This window comes from Stenella coeruleoalba (assembly GCF_951394435.1).
Source record: "Stenella coeruleoalba genome assembly, chromosome: 15".
In the NCBI taxonomy this organism is placed as follows: domain Eukaryota; kingdom Metazoa; phylum Chordata; class Mammalia; order Artiodactyla; family Delphinidae; genus Stenella; species Stenella coeruleoalba.
In genome coordinates, this window is record NC_137161.1 from 71,564,787 (window position 1) to 71,577,484 (window position 12,698).

A 12,698-nucleotide genomic window follows, 5' to 3' on the forward strand; every position below is an offset into this window, starting at 1 on the left:
GGAAGGCATCACTGAGAAGGTGACTTCGGAGCCAAGACCTGGGGTGGGGAAAAGCTTGATGTGTTCAGGTAAGGTCATGTTTAGTTTTCAGCAGCCATGGCTCACGGGCCCAGCCGCTCCGCGGCATGTGGGATCCTCCCGGACCGGGGCACTAACCCGAGTCCCCTGCATCGGCAGGCGGACTCCCAACCACTGCGCCACCAGGGAAGCCCGGTCATGTTTAGTTTCGTAAGAAATTGTCGTGCCCTTTTCCACAGTAGCTATACCGTTTTACATTCCCATCCGGAATATATGAGAAACTCAGTTTCTCCATCTATTCACCAGCATTTGGTATTATCACTCTTTTTAAATTTTAGCTGTCCTGGTAGGTGTGCAAGTAGGAAATCTGCACTTCCCTAATGGCTAATGATGTTGAATATCTTCTTTCATGCACATATTTGCCATCTGCGACATCAATGAAATGTCTATTCCTGTCCTTCGCCCATTTTTAAATGAGACATGACCTGTTTTACAAAGATCACTCTTAATTGCTTTGAGAATTAACTAAAGGGGCCAAATGGCAACACAGGGGGAGCCTCTGGCTGCGTGGAAGTTCAGGAAAGAGATGATGGGGACTGGGGCTGGGTGGGGCTAGTGATGGTGGGACTGGGGCTAGGTGTCAGAGCTGAAGATGAAGAAAAAGGGACCCGTTCTGGAATATTCAGTCTTTTGGAGGTAGAGCTTACAGGACTTGCAGGAGGACACGAAGAACCAAGGACTTGCAGGCTCCTGGAATGTACTTTCCAGAGGGAGAAACGGGTTTGGGAGAAAGGCAATCAAGGCTCTAGACTGAAGTTTGAGTTACCTGTCACCGTCCAAGGGGAGAAATCAGGTCGGCTGTTGGAGGGGAGAGGTCACAGATAATGAGAGCTTGACCTAGGGCAGCGGCCAACAGAGGAAAGGAGGGATTTGAGAGGCACTGGGAGGTGGAGGGAGGATTAGCAAGGAAGCGGTGACCGGCTGAATATCAAAGTGGGGATGGGGACTTGGAAGTTTCTGACTTCTACGACTGACTACGCGGGGACCCAGGCGCCCAGAAAAGTGAAGTCGACCCAGCAGCCCTGCCCCGAGGACGCTCCACGAAAGCGGAGGTGCAAGGAGGCCAGACCACAATTCGCTGTAACGTGAGCCTAGCTCAGGCGGAAGGGCGGCCAGGGACCGATCAAAGCGGTCAGCTCCGAGGCTTGGGAGAGACCGCGAGAGCTTCGCCCTCCTTGGGCTGAGGCAGTGGGCGTCCCGGAGGACGTGTAATTTGAGCAAAGCTTCCAAGGTCACGCGGAGACGCCCAAAGGCCTTTGACGAAAGAACTACTTCGTGGTTTGAACGGCAGGCGTCCTTCTCGAGCATCGCTGCCCAACAAAGAAGGCGGGGAGGGGCGGGACCTGGGGCCGCGGCCGGGAGTCCACTCGGAAATCTTCGGCCGAGTCTCGGCCACCCCTCCCCAACTCCGGCCTCAGCCTCGAGCCCAGGGCCGATCCGGAAACAGCCGAGCGGATCCGGAAACAGCCGAGAGGACCCGGAAGCGGTGAGCGCAGTCACCAGGGAGTGCGGGAACCCGCCGTTTGAGCGGAGGCGATGGCGGCACCTGCGCCGGCGGCCGCGGGCGAGGATGCCCGGCGGCGGCAGCCGGAGGCCGGTATGTGAGGATGCGTCCGTGCACGCGAGGGGCGGCGAGGCCGGAGGCGGGGCCGAGCTTGGCGTCGGTGGGTGGGGGTGGTGCGGGGAGCCTGGAGAAAGGGGCGGGACCACGCCGCCGGTGTGTGTGGGGGGGAGACGGAGGGGGCGTGGTCTAGTGATTCAAGGGAGAGGGCCAGTGGCAGGTTAGAGGTGGGGCCCAGTGTGGGAGGGGAGGAGCCAGGTGGACAAGGGGCGAGCCACTAAAAGGGAGGGGTCGTGTCAGAGAAAAGAGGGGATTGGGTGAACCGAGGGAGGAAGAGGCGGGGCTCTAGGCAACACTAGGCAGAGCTAGGTGAGGAGGAGTCGGGGAAGGCGAGGGGCCAGGTGAGTGGGGCGGGGCTAGGTAAAGGTGCAGGGACCTTGGCTGCTGTACTAAGTTGCAGAAGTTGAGGATTTGATGCCCTGGGAATATTGGGAATCCGAGAGTGATGAGAAAAGAGGCTGATCCCTGTCCTTCACAGCGCTGGACCCCCAGACTCCGGAGGGGACAAAAGTTGAGGCCGAGTCAGGGGAGCTCGACCGGCTTCGGGCTGAGCTGGCAGGCGCCCTGGCAGAAATGGAAACCATGAAGGCTGTGGCCGAGGTGAGCGAGAGCACGAAGGCCGAGGCTGTGGCTGCAGTGCAGCGGCAATGCCAAGAGGAGGTGGCCTCGCTGCAGGCCATCCTGAAAGGTGAGGCAGGCACTCCTCCCAGACTCCCTCAGCCCCATAAGGGGGAGTACATGACAAGAAAGAGGTCAGCGGGCATAACCTACACCTATGGGGTAGGTTAGCAGGGCTGCCTAGCGCAGGGCAGACCCAGGGGCTCAGAGGGAGACGCGCCCTTTTCTAATTTGCATAGCGGCGTTGCCTGCGCTAGCAGCAGCTCTGTCAGTTCCAGCTAAGTTTAGCTCGGAGCTGCTACCTGTTCCCTGGCCCCATGTCGTGTCATTTCTTGTCCCTCACTGATGACTGATCAACCCTGAAAGTGAGCAGCTTCTCAGTTCCCTGAGAACTCGTTTGAGCCTCTGGCCTTCAGACTCGGCCCTGGGCCTAGTCTCTGTAAGTCTCATCATCTGGTTTCCCTTCTTCCCCAAACACCCCTACATCTGCGCACAACCTCCCCGCAACCCCGCCCCACATGCACCGACTTCTCCGCCTCTCATCCTCTGTACTTGGGACGCATCAGCTCCCCTTATCCCAGATCCCCCAGCTTCTTTTCCTCCATTCCCCTTCTCCTGTTGTCCAAGGCCAGAGTCTCTGCAATAGCTCCCAGTTGCATCCCACCCCTTTGCTTCCACAGCCACTGCTGTAGCAAAGCTCTCGTCAACTTCCCCGGACTGTTGTCCCAGCCTTCTTACAAGTCTCCCTCTATAATCTGGCCTTGACATTGACTTCCAGAGTAAACTTCCTACAGTTCCCATCCCACCATGTCATTTCCCTTTCTAACAGCTGCTCCTGGCTCCAGACTTCTCTGGGGCCATGGTTCCCCACATTTCAGGCATCCATGTACCATCTGTGCAACATGGTTGTCCTTGTATGACTTACCCTGTCATCTACTTAATGTTGTTCTTTAAGTAGATCCACTTTAAAAAAACCTATATACATTTATTTTAAAGGGAACTTCCTGTCCCTGTAAGAAACTGTGTCCTAAATAATAATAATAGTAATAATAATTATAATAACTAACATTTATTGAGTGCCAGGCACTGAGCTAAATGCTTTATGAGTATTTAATCTTCATAATAATCTCTATGAGTAAGGAACTATTATCCGTCTCCATTTTACAGAGGAAGCTCTGAGGCCCAGAGAGGTTAGATAACTTGCCTAAGATCATACAGATAGAAAGGAGATTTGAACCCAGGCAGTCTGGCAACAGAACCCTTACTTCTAATGTTAGTATGTGTTAAAATAAATAACTATGCAAATGAAAAATGACCATGTTCCGCCCAGCATCCGCTTACCTCCCACTGACATGTAGGATAAATCCCAAACTCCTTGGCATGGCATTCAAGGCCTTAGCAGCCATTCACGGCCACCCTCTTCACCCTTCCCAGCATCTCCTCCTACATCTTCACTCCAGTTTTTCCAATGTGCCCACCATGCCCCAGCCACACCATCCACCTTCCCACCTGTGAGCCTTTGCTCCTGTTACTTAATGTGTCCTTTCCATCCTTTACCACTTGCTGGTGTCTCTCCTGGCCTGGCAGGTAGAGTGAGGGGCTCTTTCCTCTGGGATCCGCAAGCCCAGGAGTGGTCCTTTCATGAGCTCTCCTCACACTGCTTTGTAACTATTTCCACGGCTGTCTTCCTCATTGGACTGTGGGCTCCTGGTGTCAGGGTTTGTGTTTGATTAATTTCTCTATTTCCAGAGCCCAGCTCAGAGTCTGGTCCAGAGTGAATATTTGTGACTCTTACTAGATTTTGATTGTTATCGGTATGTATTAATAGCAACAGATAGCCTATCTTTAGCATTTATTATGTACCAGGAAGAGGGCTGAACCCCTTCCAGATATCACGTCATTTGATCCTGTAACAAGCCAGTGGGATAATCATTGGCTGAGGACATTATACAGAGAGGCGAACTGATTGCCCAGGACCATCCCACCACAAAGTCCACTGTCATCACTGCTATGAATTGCCTTGCAGAGAGCGGCAGTGATGGAGCGCCCCCCGCTCGCCCCGAGGTATGGCTAGTGCACTGACCCTCCCTCTCCTCTGCCCTTCCTGTCTCGCCAGACTCCATCAGCAGCTATGAAGCCCAGATCACGTCTCTGAAGCAGGAGCGGCAGCAGCAGCAGCAGGACTGTGAGGAGAAGGAGCGGGAGCTGGGGCGCCTGAAGCAGCTGCTGTCCAGGGCTCACCCCCTGGACTCCTTGGAGAAGCAGATGGAAAAGGTTGGGGTTGGGATAGCCTACCCGCCCCCTCCTCAGGGATTTGGAAATATGTTGAAGCAGCCAAAGGTGACCGTGGGGCAGAGGGATTATCTGTGTCCCACTGCCACATCACTGGGAGCAGGGCACCCAGTAATAATTCTAGGTATAACATACACGAGCCCTGTACTCAGCACGGTCCTGGCTTGCCACTTACTAGTGGGATGGCCAGGTGTGTTTACCTCCCAAATTAAGAAAAGTCATGTAGGGAATTCCCTGGCGGTCCAGTGGTTGGGACTTGTGCTTTCACTGCAGGGGCCTGGGTTCGATCCCTGGTCGGGGAACTAAAATCCCGCAAGCCACGTGGCGCAGCCAAAAAAAAGAAAAAAGTCATGTCACGTAGAGGGGAGGGAGCTAGCACTTAAGGATACCTCTCATGCACTTGGCATTGCAATACCTGCTTGACGGATTCAAGTCTCCCCAGTCTTTCCCCTAAAAGAGGGACCCATTAGATCCATTTAACAGATGAGTAAGGTGAGGCTCAGAGAAGTTTAGTAATTCTCCCCAGGTTATGCACATAAAAAGGAGCAGATCTGGGATTTTAAAATCTAGGCAGTCTGGTTCTAAAGCTTTGCTCTTAATCTCTGTGGTATATTGCCTCCATTATTCTTGTCATGAACAATTGTAGGAAGCACATATTACCAAACTCTTCATCTTTCAGAGCAAATTCACATCTTCCCTCATTTGATTCACACAGCTGCCCTGTGAGGTAGGTACTTACCTCACTTTATACGTGAGGAAGCTGCGGCTCAGGCAGATGGAGTAAGTTGCCTGGTTAGAAGGACACAGATCAAAATAGGAGCCCAAGAAAGGAAGGTTCCAACCCACAGTTTGCCAGCAGAGGCTGCTACTTACTTGCATTCAGAGTGTTCCTCAGGGAGCGGTTACACAGGGTGGTGAAGGAGAGGACTCCGCTGAATTAAGGCTACCTGGTACGGCGCAAGGAGCCACAGGCCCAGAGTCGGGAAGTTCCAGTCCTGGCCTTGCATCCATCTACGGCGTGGGCATCTGCAGAGCATGCAGGCTTACCCTACCTGTTGCCACTGTGCACATAAGAGATTTGGAGGGTTAGACTGAACTTGTCTGAGATGGGTTTTTGAGTGATTCACGAGGTAGAAATGGCATGACTTGGAAGAGGATGGATGACTGGCAGATTTTTGCCTTGGACAGCTGGGTGGATAGCAGTGTCATTCTCGCCAGTCTAGCGCTTATGGGAGGAGAAACGGCATCATGAATTGGTTCAGATTTGGCTGTACTTGGACAGAGGAGCCTGTGCAACATCCAAGTGGAGGTGTCCAGAGGCTGTTGGCTGTGCAAGTTCGACAGGATCCCAAACCTGAAAAGACTGAAAAGAAGTGGCCAGAAATATGCTGGTGATGGGAGTATGGGAAGACATATTAATTAGGACAAAGTTTGAAAGCCCAAATAACAGTGGCTTAAATAAGATAGAAATCTGTTTTTCTTAGAACCAGAGGTAGACATTCCAGGACTTATGTGGCAGCTCAACAAGTCAATAGGAACCCAGGCTCCTCCTATGTTGCTGTTTTGCCATAGGTAGCTTACTGCCTCATGGTCCAAGATGACTGCTTGAGCACCAGCCATCACATCCACATTTTAGCCAGCAAGAAGAAGGAGGAGTAAAGAAAAGCATACCCTCTCCCTTTGAGGAGTTGTCCTGGAAGTTGCACCTGACACATATGCCTACATCTCATAGCTGGAACTTAGTCATATGGCCATGCTTAGTTATAGGGAAGCTGAGAAATGTAGATGGTATTCTAGAATTTAGGTCATGAGCCCAACTAAAAATGTGACGTTCTATGATAAAACGGGATACATGATGTTGGGGAAGAAATGTATGTCACTCTACAAGTGGGCAACAGGAAGGTAGTTGTGACTTTGGCTCTGTACCATGTGACCTGGGGCAAGTCATGTAAGCTCTCAGAGCCTCTGTGTTCCTCTCTCTAAAATGGGGGTGGGGATTTCCCTGGTGGCGCAGTGGTTAAGAATCCGCCTGCCAATGCAGGGGACACGGGTTTGAGCCCCGGTCCAGGAGGATCCCACATGCTGCAGAGCATCGAAGCCCGTGCGCCATGACTACTGAGTCTGCGCCCTAGAGCCCGCGAGCCACAATTACTGAGCCCACGTGCCGCAACTGCTGAAGCCTGTGCGCCTAGAGCCCGTGCTCCACAACAAGAGAAGCCACTGCAATAAGAAGCCTGTGCACCGCAACGAAGAGTAGCCCCCGCTCGCCGCAACAAGAGAAAGCCTGCGTGCAGCAACGAAGACCCAACACAGCCAAAAATAAATAAATAAAATATTTAAAAAGTAAATAAATAAAGTGCGGGTGGACGGTGCCTGCCTGGGAGAATTAGAAGAGCTGATGTGCTTGGAGGGAAAGCTCTGAACAGTCCTGAGGGTCCTGCAGTCGGGAGGGGGGGACAGTCACTGCCCAACCCCCCTTCCTCAGGCCCACGAGGACTCGGAGAAGCTGCGGGAGATCGTGTTGCCCATGGAGCAGGAGATTGAGGAGCTGAAGGCGAAATTGCTGAGGGCAGAGGAGCTGATCCAAGAGATCCAGGTGGGGCTTCCCTGGTGGCGCAGTGGTTGAGAGTCCGCCTGCCGATGCAGGGGACACGGGTTCGTGCCCTGGTCCGGGAAGATCCCACATGCCGCGGAGTGGCTGGGCCCGTGAGCCATGGCCGCTGAGCCTGTGCTCGGCAATGGGAGAGGCCACAACAATGAGAGGCCCACATACCGAAAAAAAAAAAAAAAAAAAGAGATCCAGGTGAGGGGGTGGCCAGGGGGCGCTGAGAGAAGAAGGGGCGCCGTAGGACCCTGGCCCCCCAGCCTCTTCCCTGCCCCCTCTCCCTAGAGACGTCCCCGGCATCCCCCTTCCCTGCACGGCTCCGCGGAGTTGCTCCTGTCCCGGGACCCATCTCCGCCACTGGAGCCTCTCGAGGAGCTGAGTGGAGACGGGGGCGCGGCGGCCGAGGCCTTCGCCCACAACTGTGATGACAGCGCCTCCATCTCCTCCTTCTCCCTGGGCGGTGGAGCCAGCGGCAGTGCCTCCCTGCCCCGCAGCCGCCATGGCCTGAGCCCCGAGCAGGAGGAGACAGCCTCTCTGGTGTCCACGGGCACCCTGGTCCCTGAGGGCATCTACCTGCCCCCTCCTGGTTACCAGCTCGTCCCAGACAACCAGTGGGAGCAGCTGCAGGTGGAGGTGAGTGGAGTGGGCGGAGTGGGCAGCCGACGTGCACGCATCCCTTTCTTGCTTCAGGTACTTACTGAGCACCTACTATGTCCAGGCCCTGAGCTAGAGCTGGGGATCCTGCAGTGAAGAAGAAACTTCCCACCCTCTTGGAGCTTCCTCTAGTGAGGGAGCCAGGCCCAAACACGCACATGGGCACATGAGGAAGACAGTGTCACTGGGTGAGACACCCAGAACAAGACTTAATAGGGTAATGGGGTAGAGACTGGCAATGCAGGAGACCATCCTGGCTGGAAAGTGAGGTGCTTTTTGAAGATTGGGGACCAAAGGAACTGCAGTTTCCAAGGCCCAGAGGACGGACAGACCACGGTGTGTCTGAGGAGCAGGAAGGCCACAGAGGAGGGGAAGAGAGATGAGGTCAGAAAGGCAGGCAGGGGTCACAGGAGGTCGGCCTTGGCCTTGGGGCCAGCTATGGAGTTTGCATCTTAGAGGAGAAGCTGCAGGAAGCCTCTGTGGTGTGTCAGGCAGGGAGAAGCCTTCTCTGCTCCAGGCTTTTAACAGGTCACTGGGGCCTCTGGGTGGGAATGGACTGCAGTTGGGGGAGGGGGCAACGGGAGAAGCAGGGTAGTGACCGGTTGGGAGGGCGATGCTTGACAAAGTTTAGAGAAAGGTGGTGACTGGGACCAGGAGATGGCAGCAGAGGTGGAGAGAAATGGGTGGACTTGGAATCCACTTTGGAGGCCACCGGGCAGGGACTGCTGATGGGTTGGACCTGGGGAGTGGAGGACTTAGAAGAGTCAGCATCCATTCCCGGGCCTTTGCCTTGAACGACTGGGTGAAAGATGGCACTGCCCACCGAGGTGCAGGGAGCAAGGCGTGAGAGGTCTGGCGAGGAGGGAAGGCCTCCCCTTGGCGGCTGGGGCTGAGGCCGGCGTCTGTGGCAGGGGCGGCAGCTGCAGAAGGACCTGGAGAGCATCAGCCGGGAGCGGGATGAGCTGCAAGAGGGCCTGAGACGGAGTAACGAGGACTGCGCTAAGCAGGTGGGTTCAGCCTCTGCTCTGCAGGGCCTCCGCTCCCTGCCTCCTCCTGGCCCGGCCTCACCCTTGCCCCCCTTCCACCCACAGATGCAGGTGCTCCTGGCCCAGGTCCAGAACTCAGAGCAGCTGCTGCGGACCTTGCAGGGGACCGTGAGCCAGGCCCAGGAGCGGGTTCAGCTGCAGATGGTGAGGGCTGGGGGCCGGGACGGGAGGGAGAGGAGTGGGACGGGAATTGGTTGAGGGAGCCACGTGGAAGGTTGAGGCACCTGTCCTTCCTCGCCCCCTGCCCCCCCCCCACCAGCCGCTCTGGCTTTGCCCTGGAGTTGGTGCCAGGAGGGTAAAAGGGTTTCAAGGGCACCTGGTACTGATTCAGAAGAACCCACCACGCACTCACTGTGATCTTGAGCTAATCCCACAAGCCCAGAGCCTCAGCCTTGATGCCTTGAAATTGAGATAACGGGTCCTAGCTTACAGAGTTGTGAGAATGAAAAGCAGGGATTGCAAAATCGGATACTTCCTGAGACCAGGCAGGAGAGGCAGATGATTGAACTGGGCCACGTGTGAGGCAGGAAGGAGTAGCAGGGCAAACCAAGAGACCCTGTAAAGGGAGCTAGTGCCCCTTGACTCGCTGCCCATGGTGCGTGGGAGTGCAGGCTTGATGCTGCCTGGTTTTCTCATTTGTCGGGAGAAGCCAGAGATCCGGCTGTTTGTGTGTAGTCTCCCAGTTTTTAATGTTGTACTTGTTGAAGGTTTTTTTTGTTTGTTTGTTTGTTTTGCGATACACGGGCCTCTCACTGTTGTGGCCTCTCCTGTTCTCCCGTTACGGAGCACAGGCTCCGGACGTGCAGGCTCAGCGGCCATGGCTCACGGGCCCAGCCACTCCGCGGCATGTGGGATCCTCCCGGACCAAGGCACGAACTCGCGTTCCCTGCATCGGCAGGCGGACTCTCAACCCCTGCGCCACCAGGGAAGCCCCTTGTTTAAGGTTTAAAAACACCCATATGGACCAAATAAAACACCCGATGTGGCCTGTGGCTGCCACTGTGTGACCTCCAAGTCATTGAGGACGGTGTAGAAAGAGCTTGAGGGAGTTCCCTGGCGGTCCAGTGGTTAAGACTCCACGCTTCCACTGCAGGGGGCCCAGGTTCGATCCCTGGTCAGGGAACTAAGATCTCGTGAGCCACGTGGTGTGGCCAGGAAAAAAAAAAAAAAAAAAAAAAAGAGCTTGGGAGCCAAAGACGCTTACTAAAGGGTGTTTCTTTCTTTCTCAGCCTAGAAGGAGGGCGTGGGCTTCCTGGCTCTCATTCCTGACCACTGGGAGGAGTGTTCAGGCTTTGGCCTCACGGGAGACTGGAGACCCCCTGTCCCCTCATCGCCTCGTCCTAACTGTCCATCCCCAGGCAGAGCTGGCTACCTCGCACAAGTGCCTGAGCCACGAGGTAAAGCGACTGACTGAGGAAAACCAAGGGCTCCGGGCTGAGCAGCCGCCGTCTTCAGCCCCCCGGGGCCTGGAGCAGGATGAGGGCCAGGAGGAGTCGCTGCCCGGCTCGCTGCTGGTAAGGCGGGGGACAGGCCCTTCCTCTCCACGCACAGCAAAGCATTGGCCTGGGGCCACGGGAGTCGGGACGCACCCAGGCTGCTGTGTATTAGCTGCGTCACCACGGCCGACTCACTCAGCTTTTCTAAGGCTCAGTCTCCTCCTCTGCCAAATGGGACCACACCCCCCTCCCAGCATCAGCACAGAGAGAAAATGAGTTAACAGAATGCTTGATGCAAAGGAAGCAGAAATTTGGCTTGTTATTTTTAAGTGACATGAGATCCACAAAATTGAATTCATCATAATCTTTGGTTCCTAACAAGCTGTCATCATTGATCTGTGTGTGGCCTCTGCTGATTGAATTTATTAAAAATATGAACATCAGCCGGAACCCTTGCCCACCCTGAGAACTGTAACTGACATCGCCTTACGTGCGCCCCACCCCGTGGTCCTTGGCTCTGTTCCTGCCGTCCTGAGCTTTATCATTCCCTTGCCCTTCTTTGGGATCATTTTTATTACATATACACGTCTGCCTAAACCGTGGAGTGCTAATTTTAGTTGTTTTTAGTTATAAAAACTCAGAATCTTGCTCTGGGTAGTCTCCTGGAGCTTTCACTCAGAACCGCTCCTGATGTCCTTCACCCCGGGTTGTGCTGCGGGAAAATATTCACTGCCGTCCCAGGGTATTTGTCCACTCTCCCGTGATGGGTGTTTGGGTTGTTTCCTCTGTTATGTTTTCTTCCTTCTTTCCTTCCTTTCCCCTCCCCACAATCCCCTTCTAGCCGCTGGCCCCCGGCCAGCCCCGCACCCAGCCCGTGACTTGCATCCTTCCAGGAGCTGCGGCAGCTGGTGCGCCGCACTCAGCAGGAGGCGCGGGCCCACCAGCAGGCCCAGGAGCACGAGGCCGAGCGGCTGCGGATTGAGATCGTGACCCTGCGGGAGGCGCTGGAGGAAGAGACGGCAGCGAGGGCCAGCCTGGAGGGGCAGCTGAGGGTGCAGCGGGAGGAGACAGGTGAGGGAGGAGGCGGCGAGCCACCCCACCCTCGCTCCCCAGGAGGCTGAGTCCCCACCCCCTCGGGGACTGCCTGGGCACCAGGAGGGGAGAGAGGATGCAGTGCGAGAATGATGAGCTTTGACCTCTCTTTCTTTCCTTCCCGCACAGAGGTGTTAGAGGGTGAGTATGGGCTGGAGCCTGTGCCGGGCCGGGCGGGGCGGGGAAGGAGAGAGGTTGTGGGCCTGACGCCTTGGCCCTGCCTGACTTCCCAGCCTCCCTGTGCAGCCTGAGGATGGAGATGGAGCGGGTCCAGCAGGAGCAGAGCAAGGTGAGGCAGGACCCAGGCCAGGCCGGGATGGCGGAGGAGGGTGGCAGCGTGGAGAGGACCCTCACCAGCCCCTGCTGCCCTTTATGTCTCCCTTAGGCCAGGCAGCAGGAAGTCCTGAGGCAGCCACTGGGCTTGGGCCGCACAGAAGAGGTGAGGATCGGGGGCGATACTGAAGGGGTTACCCTGTCCAGACATCCTGTTTCTTCAGCCCAGGGCCCTAGCTCTACGTCCTGTGCCCCCAGGCCCAGCTCACAGACCTCCTCTCGGAACAGAGGGCAAAGATGCTGCGGCTGCAGGCTGAGCTGGAGACCAGTGAGCAAGTGCAGAGGGATTTCGTACGACTGTCCCAGGCCTTGCAGGTACGGCGTGCCCCCTCCCCACCAGACTGGCATGACTCCAGGTGACCTGTCCTCCGTCTTGCAAGGATAGTCTCCCAGTTAGAAGAGTCCTCTCCCTCCCTCTGGGGCTGGCGTGGTCCTTTCCTCTGAGCTAGTGCTCAAAAAACGTTGAAGATCTTGTGCTTCCATCTTTGTCGGTGGTGCGAAGCCCGTGGCCCAGGGCCTGGCACGCCGACGTGCCCCGTGCTCATCACGTCACTTCCACCTGCCCCTGCCAACCCTTCCTCAGGCCGCTCTCTTAGGATCCATTTCTTCCCTTGAACCGTTTTCACTGGGGGTTGGGAGAGGTGAGGTACACGGGTACACTGGTCCCGTGCTCTTGCCCCTCAGGGGGCTGGCCGATGGGGTGGAGGCTGCATTTTCCCACCAAGGGCCCTCTGCCTCCCTCGCCGGCCCCCACAGGTGCGCCTGGAACGGATCCGCCAGGCAGAGAGTCTGGAGCAAGTGCGCAGCATCATGGACGAGGCGCCCCTCAGGGACGTCGGGGACATCAAGGACACCTGAGGGGCCAGCACCGCCCACCCTGGGGGGAGACCGTCTTTCTCCACTCCTGAACCGTGAGGCCGAGG

At 56.0% G+C, this 12,698-nt stretch overlaps 1 protein-coding gene across 1 annotated transcript; it reads left to right on the forward strand.

Moving 5' to 3' along the window:
- The first annotated feature begins 1,459 nt into the window (after window positions 1-1,459).
- RABEP2 (rabaptin, RAB GTPase binding effector protein 2) lies at window positions 1,460-12,668 on the forward strand. The gene is made up of 14 exons (XM_079945090.1): window positions 1,460-1,675; window positions 2,178-2,387; window positions 4,434-4,591; window positions 7,095-7,205; window positions 7,500-7,847; window positions 8,780-8,875; window positions 8,960-9,058; window positions 10,273-10,428; window positions 11,244-11,421; window positions 11,572-11,583; window positions 11,676-11,731; window positions 11,828-11,881; window positions 11,974-12,090; window positions 12,532-12,668. Exons 1-14 carry the CDS (start codon window positions 1,615-1,617, stop codon window positions 12,631-12,633), a joined length of 1,758 nt encoding a protein of 585 aa, XP_079801216.1. The 5' UTR covers window positions 1,460-1,614; the 3' UTR covers window positions 12,634-12,668.
- Window positions 12,669-12,698: the final 30 nt, after the last annotated feature.

What these genes read in the sequence shown, in the direction of transcription:
- RABEP2 (XM_079945090.1), top strand. Translation starts at nt 1,615, where the DNA reads ATGGCGGCACCTGCGCCGGCGGCCGCGGGCGAGGATGCCCGGCGGCGG. An exon ending in GCGGCGGCAGCCGGAGGCCG is followed by an intron (nt 1,676 to 2,177) that starts GTATGTGAGGAT and finishes TGTCCTTCACAG; the next exon opens with CGCTGGACCCCCAGACTCCG. An exon ending in GGGAGCAGCTGCAGGTGGAG is followed by an intron (nt 7,848 to 8,779) that starts GTGAGTGGAGTG and finishes CGTCTGTGGCAG; the next exon opens with GGGCGGCAGCTGCAGAAGGA.